Below are 19,799 nucleotides of genomic sequence, written 5' to 3'. Positions count from 1 at the left end.
TGGAATCTGGTCTCTATCCAAAAAGCTCCTGTCTCTGTGAATGAGTACCCTCTTAACAACTGGTTCAGTTTTCTCATCATTTGACTCTGAAGTCTCTAAAGCTAGTGTGCCTTGAAGCTTAGGTTCTTTGATTATTATGTCATGCCGTTTGAAAACCCATATATAAACCTAAATGCTATCTGATAGCTTTGGTGAGTAGGGTGAAAGAGATACTGTTTCTCCAAAGGTATGTGGCAAATTAATTGGAATGCTTGTGAATATTTGAATTTTCATTGATTCTAAGAATACCACTAAAGCAGAGTGAATTCCTGGTTCTTAACCTCAAGAGATCAACAGACATCATCCATATTATACATTGTGTTCTTCGAGTTCTCTATCTGTCATGTCTTTAACATGCCTTTAAGGTGTCACTTACATTTCATAGACATGGAAATTTAATCTTATAAACCAACTTGCTCAAAAATGTATGCAGATAAATGTCAAATAGGGCATCTAATCCAGGTTTCTTAATAGATTACTCTGGGGTTCATTTCAATCGATAAGATTGGCTTTTCCTCTATTGTTGATATTTTAATTGAAATTTCCATGTAAATCTCATTTCTACTACTAGTGTATAAATACGGAATAGTGTATAAACTACTACTTCTGTTCCTTGTTTTCAGCTATTGTCTTTTCTTTTGATGTACTCTTACTTCATTCATGGGTTCTTTGTGCTTATTATATACAAGGCCAGATTAGAATCTCCTACCTTCCACTTCTAATGGAAAAGTGAAGTCCTAGTTCTACATAGATCTGCTGAACATTGCTACTTAGATATCTGAAACCTTAGAGATCTGCTTGTTCTACCCAGTTTCCTCTTATCTATTTAGTTTTTCCTGTTGATTAAAATAGTTAATGCTTTTTCATTTATACTCATAACCACTCTGGTTCTGTTAACTAATTCTTAGACCACATGACCATTTAAATTGCTCTCAACTCCTCATTGTTGTTCATTATAGTATAGCTACAAATCATTGCCAAGTCAGTGTTTTTTAAGTACCAGTTGAATTATGTCACTTTATTGATGAAGAACACCTGAATAGGTGGAAGAAAATTGAAATACATCAGAATTTTGTAGTGAATCTTTTTGCATCATTAATCAGTGTTTTTTCAAGTCTGGATTTTCATACTGTTCCTGTTTGCTAATGCTGCTGTTACGCAAAACACCAGAAAAGGATTGCCTTTTATAAAGGGGGTTTATTTGGTTATACAGTTGCAGTCTTAAGGCCATAAAGTGTCCAAGGTAAGGCATCAGCAATTGGGCACCTTCACTGGAGGATGGCCAGTGGCATCTGGAAAACCTCTGTTAGCTGGGAAGGCATGTGGTTGGCATCTGCTTGCTCCCAGGTTGCGTTTCAAAATGGCATTCTCCAAAATGTCAGTGTCAGCTTTAATGGCCATCTTCAAAATGTCTGTCTCAGCTGCAGCTCCTCTTCAAAATGTCACTCTCAGTTGCTCCTTCTGTCTGTGAACACTTTTATAGGACTCCAGTGATGCAATTACTACCCACCCTGAATGGGTGGGGTAACATCTCCATGGAAATTATCCAGAGGTCTTGCCCATAGTTGATTGAGTCACATCACCATGGAAACATCCAATCAAAAGGTCACATCATAATCAAAAAGATTAATCAGTCTGTGCCCACAAGATTGTTTCAAAGAACATGGTTTTTTCTGCGGGACATAATATATACAAACAGGCACACATACTTTGGCTTTTCTTTTTTTCTCTTTTTTTTTTAAGTGCAATTTTATTGAGATACCACATAACATACAATGATTCAAAGTATACAGACAGTTGTTCACAGTATTGTCATATAGTTGTACATTCATCACAACAATCTTTGAACAATTTCGTGACTCCAGAAAATAAAATGAAAATTAAAATAAAAAAGAACATCCAAAACGTCCCATTCCCCACCTCCTCCCACATTGTTCATCTACTTTTTTTTTTAAATACAATTTTATTGGGATATATTCACACACACTACAGACATCCACAGTGTACAATCAGTTGTTCACAGCACCATCATACAATTGTGCGTTCATCACCAGAATCAATTTTTGAAACTTCCTTACTCCAAAATAAAAGTGAAAGCAAAAAAGAACACATAAATTTTTCCATCTCCTCCATCTCACCCTATTCTTCATCTAATTTTTATCTCTGTTTTCCCACTCATCTGTCCATACACTGGATAAAGGGAGTTCACAAGTCGCAGTGTTTTCACAATCACACAGTCACACTGCAAACTACATAGTTAGAGAGCCGTCTTCAAGAATCAGGGTCATTGGGTTGCAGTTTGACAGCTTCACGTATTTCCCTGTAGCCATTCCAACACACTAAAAACTAAAAAGTGTTATCTGTATAGCACGTAAGAATACCCTGCAGAGTGATCTCTCAACTCCATTTGAAATCTGTCAGCCACTGAAACCTTACATTGTTTCATCTCTCTTCCCCCTTTTGGTCAAACCCATAGTACTGGGTCCAGGCTTATCTCCAAGAGGCATCTCTGGTGTTGCCAGGGGGGTTTTACACCCCTGGGAATCATGTTCCACGTAGGGAGGAGGGTAGTGAGTTCACCTGCTGAATGGGCTTAGAGAGATGGGTGGCTTCTTCGGCTTTTCTTTAAACAATAAGAACTGTACTTTCTTGTCTCTGTGATGTATAGATTGTTCTTAAGATCCAGGAGTTACTCTGAAGCCATTTTTTCATATCCTTGGTCCCATTAGGAGAAGACCAAATGACGTCTTCACCATCTTGAAAGCAGGTCCCTTCCCTGAGACTTAACTTTTGAAAACTTGATGCTGTTTCAACTGAGAAATTGGCAAGATTCTTAAAAAGCAAATTGGGGGAACTACTGAAGAAATCGTAAAATAATTGCAAAAACATTGGATAAATTTGACTTTTAGTTCTGTAACTTTTGGATTTTTGCACCTTCTTTCTCTTGTTACATGGTGGTTCTGTTTTTTTCCAATAAAACTTTCAATAAATATGTAAATACTAAAAGTTGCTTAGAAGTGTTACAGGTGAGGTTTCACTTATCTAATATGATAAAAAGACTGCTATTCCATAGAATATCAGCCAGGTAGAATATATGCCCTTTAAACCATATCTTTAATAGGCTCACAAATACCTTTATATATCATAGAGTATGAATATGATATATTCCTATGTTTATATAAAATGATGATCTAGTGTAATGGGAAAGTTAAGACATGAAATACAATTACCAGTAATTTGCTTTGTTTTTTATTTCTCTAAGGGACCAGTTACTCTCCACAAGAAAATTCACACAACCACAGTGCTCTTCATAGTTCAAATTCACATTCTTCTAATCCAAGCAATAATCCAAGCAAAACTTCAGATGCAGTAAGTATTATAAACATGTCCAATTTTCTTCTCTCTCTCTCTGTTTTTTTTTTTTTGGAATCTATTGCAAAAAATAAATATTACAGCAAGTTTTGTTAAATCTAATGTTTTTTTGTTTTGTTTTGTTTTTCTAATGTTTTAATCAAAGTTGATTGTGGTCTTTAGGAAATCTATTTTTAATGCGCTAACCTCATTTAGTTGAACTGAAGATAGCCTGAAGAAACTGTTTTGGTATTATTTTGTCAGCATTCCTGTAAGAGCAGAATTTTGCCTTTTGCTATATTTGAGATATAAAGAACTTCAGGCTGTGAAACTTCTGTAGTTTTCATTATAATGGTTAAACCTGGGCTTGCTTGCTTTCTGTAATATATAAACTCCTTAGAGCATGTATTTACTGAGCACCTACTAGACACGAGGGGTATAAAAGTCCTTGTCCTTAAGGGCGTGAAATCCAGTTAATTTCAAAAGTTTAATTTAATGAAGTAACTGTTATTCAGTTTGAATTTTTTGAAGTCACGGATTCAAATGAAATTTCTAAAATATTCATTCAGCAAACAGTAAGGTACCACTTAAATGCCAGATGTGTAGATAGGCAGAACTAAGAAAGTGTGGCCCATCTTAAAGGAGCTTTTGGATCTGTGGGGGAGATAGAAAGGAGGTAATTAAACAGCACATGTTAAGTTGTTTTGGGAGCATTTGGGAGGGAAGATCCCAATTTGGCTGAGAAGTTATGATTAGTGCATCCCAACAGACTGAATATAAGTTTAAGAGGCCTAGAATTTTTATGTAACACGGGGAAGAGCATAAAAAGGACGCTGAATTTCTTCATTTAGAGAAAAGAAGTGTTTTATTCCCACTAAAAACACTATATACTGATGTTTTATTCCACTATATACACTATATACTAGGGAGCTTCCCTTCAGTACTTTTGATTTGCTGGGAAGCTCTTTAAATTAAGACTTTCTGTGACTTTGCCTCTTATATCAACTAGGTATCCTCTGCATATTCTGGAGCTTGTAAGTTGAGTCTATAACCGATCTTGCCTGAAGGTGTTGTTTTAATTAAAAAAAAAAATAGAAATTTATCAGAAAACTCTTAGGACTCCATAAAATGCTTTGTTACAAAAATCATATCCATTTAATCTTTTGAAACTTTTGAAAATATTTTGAAAATTTTCTTGGACTTTCCAAAAATCATTTATACAGCCTTGCATTGTATGGTTATAGTGGAAGGGAAGTAATGTCAAAGAAGAGTATGCAGGCTCAAGTCTGAGTAGAGTAAATTATATTGCCGTGTCATGCTCACAAAGTGAGGCATTCTCTGATGTAAGTTATTTTGTTTTAAATGAATCTGTTGATCATTTTCACTTTGTTTTTCCTTTAAATGCCAACAATTCAGATGTATATTATCTTTGTCAGCCTTCTGAAGGGCCATGTTTGATGGTGTGACTTAATGAGCTGTTCAGTTTCTTTTCCTTAGTTTAACTTAAAGAATAAACAGTGTGACTATATTTAGGAGAGAGTGGAAAGGGAGATGCTTTTGTGAGAAGAAAAAAGCAGTGTTCATATAAGAAGTCTAAAAGGCACTTTGCGTCCAGGGAGGGACCCTGTTGGGTGCTACAGTAACTGGTTGTTGCTGTTCTTTTAGATTAGCCATTCTGTCTTTTTGGTCTCAAGACCTCCTTCACTCATGAAAATAGAGAACTTTTGTTTATGTAGGCTTATATCATCAATATTTACCCTATTAAAAATTAAAGCTGAAAATTTTTACAAATAATTCACTTTAAAAATCAATTGTTAACCCATTAAATGTTAACACATGTAGCATGTGAGAAATAACTATTTTCTAAAACAAAAGGAAGCACATGTCTTTCATACTTGTCTTAACAGAAGACACCTGGATTTCATATCTGCTTCTACGTGCATTGTTGGGTTATCAAATGTCCTGTAGCCTCTGGGAAAACTATGTGCTTGTGATACAGTGAGAATGACAAAGGCAAAAATCTTCATAGTCTTAACTATATGAAGATGGTGTTTTGTTCTTGTGGACCCCCTCTGAGGATCTCAGGGGCTCCCAAAGGGTTTCTGGACAACGCTTGGAGAACTGCTGCTTTAGAGCATGCATTGCCAACTATTGGAAGCCTAATTTAGAAAACTTGAAGCATATGCAGACTTTTTTGCTTTAGTTTAGTTCTTAAGTTTATATGTTGTTTTTATTTAAATCAAGAAATTTATCATCTGCGTGCACACATTATATTTTGAGAAATAATCACCCCATTACTTGAAGGTTTTTTATTATCTTTCTTGAGGATAGAAGTGGGAAAGGGAAGACAAACTAAAGTTACTGGTTTGTGATTGTAATGTTGTACCTTGGAACGTGTTTTGTTAAGTAAGACATTAATTTGTACTAGCCTAGGATTTGATATGTTGGTTAGCAAAATCACTGTGGTGTATTTGACCAGTGCTCTTCAAGATCTAGTATGTGAAATGTCTTGGAGATTGTGCCATAATGTTTATTAACTGTCATCAAGGCACTGTTTGATTCAACTGGATTTTTTGCCCCATAAAGTGGTAGGACTTGGTGAAGAAAGCTGTGTGCTTCTCCTGGACAGGTAACATTTGACACCATCACTTTGAAGAGCGCTGGTGTAGCTCACATGAACATACTCCAGTTTCCTTTGCCCACTAGCTTAAATTGCATTCTCCTTCTCAGACCAAACCAGTAATTCCATTAACTACATACCGGGCAAACCAAATCTTGGAGATAGATCCATAAAAGGGCTCAGTTTGCACCGTGATTTAGGGTATAGGGGGAGGAGAGATGGTTGATAGAGAAGAACTTTTTGAATTTGGCCTTCTGTGATTAGGTTTCTCCAGGTTGGTTGTAGCCTACTTCTGGAAGCTAGGGGGATTGAGAATTAACTGGTCACTGCTTTTTGAAATTTGGAGGCACCAAGCTGATAGTAAATAATTTTTGACAAGTAAACCCGAGAGCATAAGCAAAAGGCAGAGCATGGAATATTTTTCCAATTCCTCTCAAAATTATTTGGACATTTCCAGAATTGATGTTGATGTGGTAGAAATAATGGGTATCTGGAAACTTGAGTTTTGGTCCTTTCTTATACCACTAATTGGTCTTGTGGTCTGTGGACAACTCATAAATTCTCTCAGCTTGTTTCCTAATTGATAAAGTGGGAGAACGGGAATAGGGAACAGAGTTCCTTTCCTCGGGTTTTAAAAATGTGTCACTTTACACTGTGTTGAACCTAGAAGAAGGATAGGCTACTAGCGTGTAACATTATTTCATTTGACTCTCAAAGCTCCTTTGAAAAAATGTTAAGTAATTCAGTGAGAAGAAAACTTGGAGTTGTGCCAGATTTCCTGGGGCCAGTGCAGGCACTTAAACTTTTTATTTTTAAGATCAGTTCTGTGAAAATTGGGCCTTTCAGATTTTTCTCATTGCATCAGAATTAAATAGTGCCTATAAAATATGTTTAAGACGGTGTATCTGAGAATTTTTGAAAGACCAATTGTTGCAGGAAGGTGTGTGATGATGCTGATCCCATGTAGGAGGCAGTTTCTAGTTAATACTCACCAGTCTCACAGACTCTTAAGGGTGAAATACAGAGCATTTCTTTCACTTTGTGTTTATATTTTCTTTAGAATGAGAAAATATATAAGAAAAAGCATTCTATTTTACCTTAAAATTAAGTAAAGACTGTTTTGATCCAAGTGTTACATTTTATTCCCACTTCATAGTTTATGGTTGGCATTTTGAGAAAATAAAAATACTCTTACATTTCATTGTTCTTCTATATTTTGAAGTGAAGAATTCTTGTAAAAGAAGAATAATGTAAGAGAAATAATACGTAGAAATTACTTTCTACATTATGGTTAATTATGGTTTTTTGTGTGCCTTTTTTTTCACAATGTAGTAGTAAATGCAGGCAGGTTCTGTGTTGCACTACTTAGGATTTCAAGTTGTGCCCTGAAGATCTTAGAACCCATGTGCTCTCATGCCATAAAATAAGAAAAGTGAGTTGAGAGTGGGATTGCCCCTATGTAACTACATTGCAGTAGCTAAAATTATGATTATGGGAGCTTTTGTAATACTTTCTAAAGCCAGGGTGTTGTTGATAATTGCATTCTGGGTCAGGATATTTTTATCTCAAGTCTTTTTCCATATGTATGCTTTGAAAATTATTGGTATTTCATATCAAGTGGTTAAATAGTATTAACATTATCTGATTTTTAACATGTATTTTTAAGCCTTATGATTCTGCAGATGACTGGTCTGAGCACATCAGCTCTTCTGGAAAAAAGTACTATTACAATTGTCGAACAGAAGTTTCACAATGGGAAAAACCAAAAGAGTGGCTTGAAAGGTATTTGCTCTTAATCTATTATTTCTCATTCTTGATTTTACAGGTTAACATTTTATGGCATTAAACATTCTCATTTTAGGTTCTTTATAGCAACATTCCTCGTTCCCCTTTTTAACTGCAGTTTGGTCCATGGTCAGTGTTTCTCACAATTTCTCTTTACTTTAAAAATCTAAGACAGGTAGGCAGCTGTCTTCATGAGCCTTGTGAGCAGTCAGCATATTTGATAGGAAAATTTTTATTATTAATCTGCATATATGCATCTTCCAAATAATTTATAATAGATGTTTTCATAATTCTTATAGGACATTAATAAGATATTTCCTGCAGATATGTAGAATTAGTATTGCAGAGTTTTGGTTGTGTGGTGTAAATAATTGATATAATTTTGCCATCTGTCTTCTGTTTGCTATGTCCCATCTCCCACAGCAGTAAAACTACATTATGGCCATGTTACATTTTATTTTCCATGTACCATTTTGTTAAGTGTTTTGCTAGAGGCGTTATATGGAGACTCATATAGTTATTGTAGACTTTGTGGGTTTATCTACTTTTTTTTTTTAATCAAGATTCATTGACTTACCATAAAATCATCCAAAGTATATAATCAGTTGATTCCATGGTTTATCTACTTTTTATTTTTAGAGAACAGAGACAAAAAGAAGCAAACAAGATGGCAGTTAATAGCTTCCCAAAAGATAGGGATTACAGAAGAGAGGTGATGCAAGCAACAGCCACCAGTGGGTTTGCCGGTGGAAGTAAGTATTAAATTTTTCTTTGAGCCAGTATAGTGTTTAATTTGTTTGTATAGTTCGTTTACTTTACAAATATGTATTATATGCAAATCCATATACAAATATAAGCTAAAATAATGGAATTGTACAGAATTTGTTCTGCATTGGCTTGCTCCCCAACCTCTACTAAGGAGTTTACTGAAAAGGGAAGGATGCACAGTGGAATAGTAGAAATAGTCACCACTACTTATGACTATAGTGTGGTTGTGCTGGTTCCAAAAAATTCATGTTTTGAATTGACTGCTTTTTTAAACAGGAACATTTTTTTCCCTCTGAATTGTATCTTTTTAAACTGGACACTGAAATTCCTTCTGTGGCTCCCTAGGTTTCAGTCTAGTAATAGAGTTATGGCCACATATAGATAGTGACATCAGAGTATCGGTGTTTTGTGTTATCGGTGAAAAACCTGTTTATCCTTATGTTTGGAAACTTGATTTTACTATAATCATAGATTTATGTAACATCTCTATTCCAAGTTTCCCCCAAATTATTGAAAGCCTACTGGAAAGCTTCTCTCCCATTTTGTTCAGAGGGCAGTCTTCATTTATAAATCAAGCTGTGTTCTCCGGAGGCCAAATTTTATCCATAGAACACAATTTAAGTAGTATTACAGTTTTTTTGTTTTGTTTTGTTTTGTTTTTAATTTAGTCTCTGAATTTGAAGCTTCAGTAAAGGTGTTCTATTCACAGTGGTTTCTTTTGCCCCAGATAAAAACTAATTTCCTCAGAGTCCCTGAGTTCTTTATTAAATTTTGAAATTTTGAGAAGAATTTTAGTAAGTGTTCCAAGAATTCTTAGATTTCAGTGTTTTGAATTCTTGTGTAATGCAAAACAAAAAAAGTGGAGGGTATGTTTGGTACATTCATTGATCACAACGAGTGATATTGATTGATTTGATGGTAAAAATTATTTAAGGAAATAAAATTAGTGATATAGTTCTGCTAGCCTACATGTTTAAAATACGTTCTTCAAAACATTTAGTCTTTTATAGCCAATTTGTGAAATTCTGCTTAGTTCTTAAGAAAATGATTTATTTGAAGTGCAAACTTGTGAAATTAAGAACATTATATTTTGAGACAGAAGACTTGGGTTCTAGTCCCATTTCACTTACTATCGTAAGTAACCACAACTTTTGAAAAGCAGTTAGAACTCTTGAAGTAAATAAATAACACCCAGCTTTTGAGGACCTCTGAACAAATCGGGGTGGGGAGCAGTATGGGGAGAGTGGCAGACGAAGGCTAAAATAATCACCTTTTTTAGTAAATGAAGATTTTAGGCTGGAAGATGGAATGTTGATAAAACTTGATATGCCATCTAAGTTGATCCCAGGATCAGGCGGCCCTGCGTTGGGCCAGGCCTCTCCACTTGGTGGCTGAGGACTCCCAGAGAGGAAAAAGAGCAGAGCTGAGTATGTCTACTTTCTTCTTTCCAAAGTAATCAATCAGTAAGTCACTCCTCCTCCCTTGGGGTGGCATAAATGATGGAAGGAATTAGAGATCTGGTAGAAAAATAGGTGGGAAGTGAAATATTTTTGTTTTTTTAATAAACCACCTTTAATCTCAGTTGTGTGTGTGTTTTTTAAATTATCTGCATCTTTTTCTTTCAAAAATGAAATCTTGGTTTTTTTCTTCATGATTTCAAAAGTAAGCCATATTCGTTGTTTAAAAACAAAAAAGATGGTGATGGTGAAAAAATTTTAATCCCCTGACCCAGGAATGTTTTTGAATATATTTTTCCATGCATATATAATTGCATATAAAAATTACAATGTATTTGTACTATACCAAAAATAAGATTATCTTTTATTGTTTGTAACCTACTCTTTTGAGCAATATTTCATGGATTCATAGATATGTTTCCATGTCAGTTTATAATTCTGCATTTGTTATATTGACTACATTGCTTGAATGTGCCTCCATTTATAAATAATCCCCTTTCATTTGATGTTTGGGTGGTTTCCAGGCTTTTCCCACTATAAACAATGCTGTGATTCATATCTTTGTTCACTTATTTGAGTATTCCCTTAAGATAAATTCCTACATTTGCAAATGATCACATTGGGTCTGTGCTTGAATTGTAGTGTAATCTCTGTCACTTTTGTGTGTGTGTGTGTGTGTGTGTGTGTGTGTGTGTCTAAGTAATGTTGGCATAAGGACCTACGCTATGCCTCCCCCTTTTTTCTTTTTTAACATTGATCAACTGAGCTATGCTTGATAGGATAATAAAATCAGTAAGCCATTTGAGGGTTTTAACTTTGACTAAAAAATGTTGGCAGAGGTTTCCCATCTGCTCAATACACTGGTGTTCACTTAGGGTGAGGCTTGTAATTCCAAACTGCCCATTAACAAAGGGGAGGAGGGAGCAGGACTGGGAAGATTTTACATGTAAAGAGATAAAAATAGACAAGTAGATTTTGGTAAGTTTTCTTTTTGCAATGTAGTATTAAGATATTTTAGCAAATGTTGATGAAACGTAATACTGAAAATTGTATGGATAAGAATTTTGTAATTAGATTCGACCTCTACTGGATTGTTTTTATCAGGTTTTTGCCTCATAGATTGGTTGCTCCATCGATAGAGAAACCTTAACTTGGGGTTTCTCAACAGAAGCACTAATGACAACTGAGCCAGATAATTCTTTATTGTGGGGACTGTCCTGTGCATTGTAGGATGTTGAATACCGTCCCTGACCTCTCCCCACTAAAAACCTAGTAGCAACATCTCTCCTTAGTCATGACCACTGGGGGAGATGGGCTGGGATGTATGCTGATTGGCCTCAGTCAGAGTCACTACTTTATAACTGTATTCAGCCTGCAATTGTGAGGATGAAGAGCTGCTGCAGCCATAGGTAGCTCCCTTGGTTCTTTAGTGCTGCTGCCTTTTTTCTTTTGTTTTTTTTTAAGTTATAAATGTTAGAAACATCATTTTTTAAAAATTCAGTTTTATTGAGATATATTCACATATCATACAGTCATCTGTGGTAAACAATCAGCTGTTCACAGTACCATCATATAGTTGTGCATCAATCACCCGTCTATTTTTGGAACATTTTCCTTACACTAGAAAAAGTAAAAATAAGAATAAAAAATAAAGGTAAAAAAAAGAACACCCAAATCATCCTCCCCCTCCCCCCATTTTTCATATGGTTTTTGTCCCCATTTTTCTACTCATCTGTCCATACACTGAATAAAGGGAGTGTGATCCACAAGGCTTTCACAATCACACTGTCACCACTTGTAAGCTACATTGTTATACAGTCGTCAAGAGTCAAGGCTACTGGGTAGGAGTGTGATAGTTTCAGGTATTTACTTCTAGCTATTCCAATACATTAAAACCTAAAAACGGTTTTCTATATAGTCCTTAAGAGTGCCCACCAGAGTGACCTCTCAGCTCCTTTGGAATCTCTCTGCCACTGAAATGTTATTTTGTTTCATTTCACATCCCCCTTTTGGTCAAGAAGATGTTCTCAGTCCCTCAATGCCGGGTCCAGATTCATCCCCAGGAGTCATATCCTGCGTTGCCAGGGAGATTTACACCCCTGGGAGTCAAGTCCCATGTAGAAGGGAGGGCAGTGAGTTCACCTGCCCAGGTGGCTCAGTTAGAGAGAGAGAGAGGGTCACATCTGAGCAACAAAGAGGTACTCAGGGGGAGACTGTTAGGCACAGTTATAAGCAGGTTTAGCCTCTCCTTTGCAGTAATGAGCTTCACAAGGGCGAGCCCCAAGATAGAGGGCTCTTCATACCAAACTGCCAGTCCTCAGTGTTTGTGAGAACATCAGCAACAGTCCAGGTGAGGAAGTCCCACACTTCCACGTTTTCCCTCGGCTCCTCAGGGGGGCCCTGCTTATATATTTTTATTCTCTGCCCAAATTACTTTGGGATGAGACACATCATTTTTTAATTTTCATTTGAATACACTTGATGCACTGACTGTAGCCATACAGAACTGGAAGGGAATTTTCATGGTGAAGGAAGTAAAAGATCTAGGTATTTACGTGATAGAAGGATTGTTGGAAGTCAGGCATGGTGTTATTCTGGTTATATCTGTCCTTAAAGGCTTCTGTTTGTAGTAGTATCTTTTGAAGGAAGAAAACCTAGAATAAAAATTGTGAAGTTTAATGTTTATGCAAATTGATAGCTTATTGACTAATTGATGTCATTCAACAGATGTTTGTATTCTGCTGTGATTTCTCGGTCTTCAATTACATTCTTGGATTCAGCTTATCTTAGTTTATTTTTGTTCATTTAAAGTATATTTGTAATTGATAATATTAAAATTCCTTTATTAAGTCAAAAGACTTTTGATGTGTATGGAAGTTTTTTTTGGAGGGGGGCATTATCTTAGAACCTTTTGTTTTGTTATAACGGGCATGTAATAGTTGGGTTCTGACAACTTTAGACTGACTCGTAGGTTGAGCTTGTTTCCTTCTTTGTGCTGTCTTGGTCTCTAGAACCGGAGGAGCCATGAATTGGAAAAAAAAAAATACAATATTCAACAGAGAGGGCATCCTTTGGTAATATTATCATTGCACATCGTGTGCTTGAATTTTAAGGTGCTTTTCTGCTTGGAGGTTATTTTATTCACTTGCTGATGGACTACTATTGTTTAGGATTTTTTTTTTCTTAATAGAAGCTTTGTTGACATGATTGTTGAAATTTTCTTGCTATTCTGTGGAAGCATAGTGCTTATGGTGATACAGAATTTAAACTGTTTCAGTACTTATTTCTGAGGTTAAGATATTTTTGTGAATTTAAGTTGGAAGAGGATCTGTTTGCAGTATAACTGGTGATAGCAAGTAGATTTTTCTGACTATGGTGTGGATGTAGGACTTTAGTTTTCAGATAGCATTATGTATCATGATTTCATAACTAACTCAGTATTGTTAGCATTATTTAAAATGTTATTAATTTGTTGACTTATTGAGTGCATAGTTCACCGTAAGTTGAATCATCCTAAAAAGAGGTCATTTAACCCCTAGCAATAAACTACTTTAGAGCCCACTATTCAGAAAATTCAAGCTAATAAAGCTATTATTCCTTTGCAATTGAAACCTTATGGATAATTGAGTCATTTGTCAGAACCTGTGTTCCAGATTTTAAAAGAATGGACAAATTACTTTTAATATTGAATTTTTTTTTTTTTTTTTGAGAAAAATGTTGCAATTCCAGATACTGTTTTTTTTTTTAATGTTTTGTTTGAACTACAGTATGGTTCTAAAGAATCCCAAAAATCTAGCGGCCCACTTGAAAGCACAATGAAATCTGAGTATAGATTAACAATTACAGTTGAGCTAAAACTCCTTTTCCAGGACTTGGATATTCATCTGCTATTGGTAAAACTGCAGACAGTAACTGAGCTTGCAGTTTTATAAAAAAGATACATAAGTAAAGTATATTGCTTATATAATTAGCTGATGTTACAGGCAGGATTCTAACGTAATCTTTTTTCTTCCCCCTTCCATCATTCCAACATCTCTTTTTTCGAACTGTGAACTAAAGTGGAAGACAAGCATTCCAGTGATGCCAGTAGTTTGCTCCCACAGAATATTTTGTCTCAGACAAGCAGACACAATGACAGAGACTACAGACTGCCAAGAGCAGAGACTCACAGTAGTTCTACGCCAGTTCAGCACCCCATCAAACCAGTGGTTCATCCAACTGCTACCCCAAGCACTGTTCCTTCTAGTCCATTTACGCTACAGTCTGATCACCAGCCAAAGAAATCTTTTGATGCTAATGGAGCATCTACTTTATCAAAACTGCCTACATCCACATCTTCTGTCCCTGCACAGAAAACAGAAAGAAAAGGTATGACATTATTACTAGATGGTGCACGTTGAACTAGAGTTTCTAAGTTTTTTATTATATTACATTATTTTCTTTAGTTTAAATAAGTTGCTTAATATACATTTTAAAACTTCCTTTAGAATGTTACTGTATAGATGTAGGTCTAGAATTAGTCATATTTAGCTTTTTCTTTTTAATTTATAATGAGTCTCTAATGTTTTTTGCATTTTGACACTGATGTCAAGTCCTTAATTTATAGCAGTTAACAATGTTGTAAATAATTTATGAAAGCCAAGTGACTGTCCCTTCATATTTGTATAAAATAGTTTTCTGTTTTTGTGTTAATTGCCTTGATGGATTAGCTTATAAATTGTCTCCATTTTCTCTTTATTAAAATTTCATATGAATAGAGACATTTTAGAAACTGTCATTTCTACATAACATGTAGTTATTGGTTTCAATTTGTGAATTGAGAAACTAAGTCATGGTAAAGGCTTAGACCACAAGATGTAAGGAGTGTTAATGTCTGAATTGGAACTTAAGTTTGAAGAGTCAAAGGAAAAAGCAAGTAATAAACAGATTAACAAGAGGAAACTAAGCAGACCATTATTACGTGCTGAGAAACTTAAATATCCTTCCAGAGATGCTGCACACATCTGATGGGTCTAGACCGGAAGCCTGTAATCTATTACCCAATCCATTATTTCACATGGATTTAATTTGTTGACAAAGAGTTCCGAGAGATGGATATTTTAATTCTGGTTTCCTGTCTCCTTTTATACATGCTATTTGAATTTCTCTGGTACTGTACCAGTTGTGTTACATGTAACTAAACCAAATATTTTTATCATATAGTACACAAAGCATTAAACAGATTAATGATTGTTCCAAATGTTGACAGGTACCTTCAAGATGATTTGTACCCAGATTGCACGTGTACACCTCAGATTTACCCTGGTAGAGACTTATGTAGTTTAAAACACCTGTCATTTTAAAGAAAAAAAAATCCTATGCCTTTTTTTAAGTCTTTACTCCATTTCACCTCCTTTAGCCACTGCCATAATTTAAACCCCACACAGGTCATCATCTTTCTTGAATAACATGCTGTATTCTACCCATTCTATCCACTTATGGAAGCATCTTTGTAAAATTTAGATGGGACTGTGTCACTTCCTTGCTTGAAAACTTCTAATAGTTTCCCATTATCCAAAGAATAAATCATGCTTCTTAGTAAAGAATATAGCAAGTACTTGACAATTTGATTGCAGTGTCTTATTAGCTTGATCTCCAACTGTTCCCACTCTTAAATTCCGTTTTATAAACTTGTTCCATTTATTAGGATATATCATGCTCTTTCATGTTCTGAGCTTTGCTGAATTGAAGGACATGTTCTTTCCTCCATCCCCATCATGGTGCAATCAGTACTTTACTACCCAACTCTGATGTCGTTGGGTTCTTGGTGTCAGTTAACATCTCACAATCTGTATCCCAGGCTCTTTATGCTTTTGTCTACTAGAGCCCTCATCACATATAATTTTAGTTTCTTCAATTAGACTGTATCTAGCTTAGGATCAGACTTTTTTTTTTCTTTTCTTTTAACTGCATTTTGTACTCTGTTCACCTTCTACCCTTTCCCTCCTTCATGCTTCAAGCACCATTGCTGATTTAACATAATTAAAAGTTAACATTGTGCCAGGTTTGATGCTAAGTATTTTATATACATTTTAGTTTAATCCCTAAAACAACTCTGTGGGAAGGTATTAATTTGTATCTTAGATATGAGGAGCCTGAAAATTGTCACAGATCAAACACTTGGTGAGTGAGCTTCTACTCCAAAATCCACGTTCTTTCCACGGTTCTATATGAAATGAAAGACGCAGCAAATTATATTAATTTGGACTCTAGTATTCAAAATTTCTGATAAGTGAGAGGACACAACCATTATGTACAGGGTTTTTTGTTGTTGTTGTTGTTTTGAAATAAATTCAAAATTATAGGAACAGTTGGAAAAATAATACAAACCCCATACACAGAACTCCAGCATACCCTAACCCCCCTCCCCCGATACCCCAGTCCACCAACTTTAACATGCTGTCACACTATTTCTTTCCCTCCCTCCCTATCATCCGTCATCTATTGCTCTGTCTTCTGAACATATGAGAGCTAGCTGCACACATCCTTGAACAAACAGTATAATTCACATATACAGTTCCCCTGAACAAGAACATTCTTTTATGCAATCCCATTAAACGCAGCTAAGAAGTACAAGAGATTCAACATTGATACAAAGCTTACATTCTGTATTTCCTATTTTTTTTTTTTTTTTTTGTCTCAACTGTGTCCCTTTGAGCCTCCTGTCCTCCATCCTCAGATCCCATCCAGGGTCATCCTTGGCATTCAGTTGTCATCTATTTAGACTGTCCTTTTTTCTTTTTTTTTTTTTCAGTTGTGGAAACATATATACAGCCTAAATCTTCCCATTCCAACCCCTCCCTAGCATTCCATTAGTGGGATTAATCACATTTAGAATGTTGTAATGCTATCTCCTTCCCACCATCTGTAACTAGAAATTTCTCTTCACCTCAAACAGCAACCCTACACTCATTTCTTAACTCCCCATTGCCCCTTCCCCCATTTCTCTTAACCCATACTCTACTTTTCATCTCTGTGGTCATATTCTCTGGTAATTTCTTTGTGTTTACCGTGGGGCTTAAAATTAACTTCTTAAATCCGTAACAATCTTGTTTTTCTTTGATACCAACTTAACTTCAATAGGACACATAAACTGTGTTCCTGTATTCCTCCATTCCCCCACTTTTATATAGTTCTTGTCAAAAATTACATATTTTACGCTGAATTCAAAACCACTGATTTGTCATTAGAGTTTGTGTATTTTATACCATGTAGGAAGTAAATAGTGGAGTTACAAATCAAAAATTATTGACTTCTATTTGTATTCCATTGTGGTCAGAGAATGTGCTTTGAATATATTCAATTTTTTTTTTTTTTTCTTTTAATTTATTGAGGCTTGTTTTATGTCCCAGCCTATGGTCCATTCTGGAGAAAGATCCGTGATCACTAGAGAAAACTGAGTGTCCTCGTGATCTGGGTTGTAAGGTTTATATATGTTTGTTAAAATTCTCTATATCTCTTTCTCCTTTCTTTGTTTCTCTGTCAGTAGGGCTCTCTTTAGTATCTGAAGTAGGGCAGGTCTTTTATTGGCAAACTCTCTCAACATTTGTTTGTGAAAAATTTAAGCTCTCCCTCAAATATGAAGGAGAGTTTTGCTGGATAAAGTATTCTTGGTTGGAAATTTTTCTCTCTCAGAATTTTAAATATGTCATGCCACTCCCTTCCCGCCTCCATGGTGGCCGCTGAGTAGTCACAACTTAGTCTTCTGTTGTTTCTTCTGTATGTGGTGAATTGCTTTTCTCTTGCTGCTTTCAGAACTTGCTCCTTCTCTTCAGTATTTGAGAGTGTGATCAGAATATGTCTCAGAGTGGGTTTATTTGGATTTATTCTATTTGGAGTTCGCTGGGCATTTATGCTTTGTGTATTTGTATTGTGTAGAAGGTTTGGGAAATTTTCCCCAACAATTTTCTTTGAATACTCTTTCTAGACCTTTACCCTTCTCTTTCCCTTCTGGGACACCATTGAGTCTTAAATTTGGACGTTTTATTTTATCTGTCATATCCCTGAGATCCATTTCGATTTTTTTGATTTTTTTCTCCATTCTTTCTTTCGTTCTTTCATTTTCTGTTCTGTGGATGTCTAGGACACTGAGTCATTGTTCAGCTTCCTCTAATCTTGTATTACGAGTATCCAGAGTCTTTTTAATTTGGCCAACAGTTTATTTTATTTCCATAAGATCTTCTGTTTTTTTATTTAATCTTGCAATTTCTTCTTTATGCTCTTCTAGGGTCTTCTTTATGTCCCTTATATCCTGTGCCATGGTCTTCTTCATGTCTGTCCTTTTTATCCTTTGCCATGTTTTTTGTTCCTTGATTGTAAATTTTGGTTTGGGTGTTTGGGGTTGGGTTCTCCATATCATCTGGTTTTCTCATATGAATTAAGATTTTCTGTTGTTTTTGGCCTCTTGGCATTTGCTTTGCTTGATAGGGTTCTTTCAAGTTGTAAAAAAAAAAAAAAAATACCAATGTAATTTTTCAGAAATGCAAGTTGGTGACGTACACTTTCTCTGACTAACCAGCAGATGGCGTCTGCACTTCCCAAGTCATTTCTCCTCCACTTTGTGTTTGTGGTGTGTGGGGAAATGATTCTTGTGGGGTTCAGTTGGTGAACTCAGTTTCGGTGTGTTGTTGGAGCTGTCCGCCCTGAATGTGGGGTGTGTGTCTGGGTGGGTAGGGAGGCAGGGCAGCTTTAATATTCAAACCTCCCAGGTGTTCCCAGAGACTCGGGCTGTTGCAAGAGTCTAAGCCTTCATTTCAGTTTTGCCCCAGGTTTTCTCTGTTGCTGACCCACAAACCACCGGCATTGACGTAGCGTCCCTGGGTTTTCCGAGTGGGCCCACCTTCTCAGCTGTGATCTTCTAGGACCTCCGCTGAGGGAAGGCTGTGCTACGTCACAAGTGTGCGCCGTCACTTAAGGGGAGTCCAGGCCATCAGGCCATGCAGGGGCGCTCTCAGCCTGATGCAAAGATGACTGAATGGGGCGTCTCAACCCTCCGCGCCCCCCCCCCCCCCCCCCCCCGCACAGTTCCTCCTTCCCAGCTCTGGGACAGCTGGTGCAGCTCTTGGCTGTGGGCACAGCCCCAGGCAGGAGTGTCTCCAGCCCACCAGGGAGCCAGCTGCAAGCAGCAGGGGTTCTTTCTCCTTTTGGCTCTCCCCTCCGCTCCCGTGGCCCTGAGGGAATCTGCAGTGGGCTCTCCTCCACGCCAGACACCGAGAGGTTGGCTCAGCCCGCTCCTGCCGTGCTTCACTGCGCGGTTCCCACCGTTGCAACTGCAGCCGCTCGTGGGTTCCCCCCTCTTTTTTTTTTTTTTTTTTAAAGAACCAGTCCATCTCCAAATGCCAACCCCCAGCTTCTCCACACCGCAGCACGGCCGCGGGTCTTTCAGCCAGCTTACTCACTCGTTTCAGAATGCAGACTCCCGGTTTCACCAAGTGCACGGCCCCTGTGGTTCTAGCAGACCTTGTCCAGCTGGTGCATCGCTGAAACCAGTATTCTGGGTCACCTTCTGGTTTTTATCTAGTATTTTTCATGGAGGTGTTTTTTTGCCCTGTCTCACCTAGCCGCCAGCTTAGGTTCTGCTCTCTGTGTACAGGCTTTTATGTATAGTAATTGTAAACTTACAGAAAAGAACTTGATTGCCTTGGAATTGTCTGTATAAATAGGGAAAATTGTACAGTGTTACCAATTGTTGCATGTGGATTAAAAACCATTTTATTTCCTTAAATAAATTATATGGCAAT

General features: G+C 36.5%; 1 protein-coding gene across 7 annotated transcripts in view; it reads left to right on the top strand.

The window, feature by feature from the left end:
* WAC (WW domain containing adaptor with coiled-coil) overlaps nt 1–19,799 on the top strand; it is a 77,501-nt gene that overhangs the window by 38,128 nt on the left and 19,574 nt on the right. For 5 of the 7 annotated variants that reach the window (XM_037837973.1, XM_037837970.1, XM_037837972.1 and 2 more), the window contains exons 4-7: nt 3,302–3,408; nt 7,677–7,792; nt 8,435–8,547; nt 14,080–14,388. In XM_037837973.1, the coding sequence (XP_037693901.1) occupies nt 3,302–3,408; nt 7,677–7,792; nt 8,435–8,547; nt 14,080–14,388 (645 nt within the window). The remainder of the gene's footprint in view (nt 1–3,301; nt 3,409–7,676; nt 7,793–8,434; nt 8,548–14,079; nt 14,389–19,799) is intronic. The other 2 variants (XM_037837975.1, XM_037837974.1) reach the window with 1 other exon arrangement.

The sequence above is a fragment of the Choloepus didactylus genome, chromosome 5 (assembly GCF_015220235.1).
Source record: "Choloepus didactylus isolate mChoDid1 chromosome 5, mChoDid1.pri, whole genome shotgun sequence".
NCBI lineage: Eukaryota > Metazoa > Chordata > Mammalia > Pilosa > Megalonychidae > Choloepus > Choloepus didactylus.
This window is presented reverse-complemented; position numbering and strand designations above follow the sequence as displayed.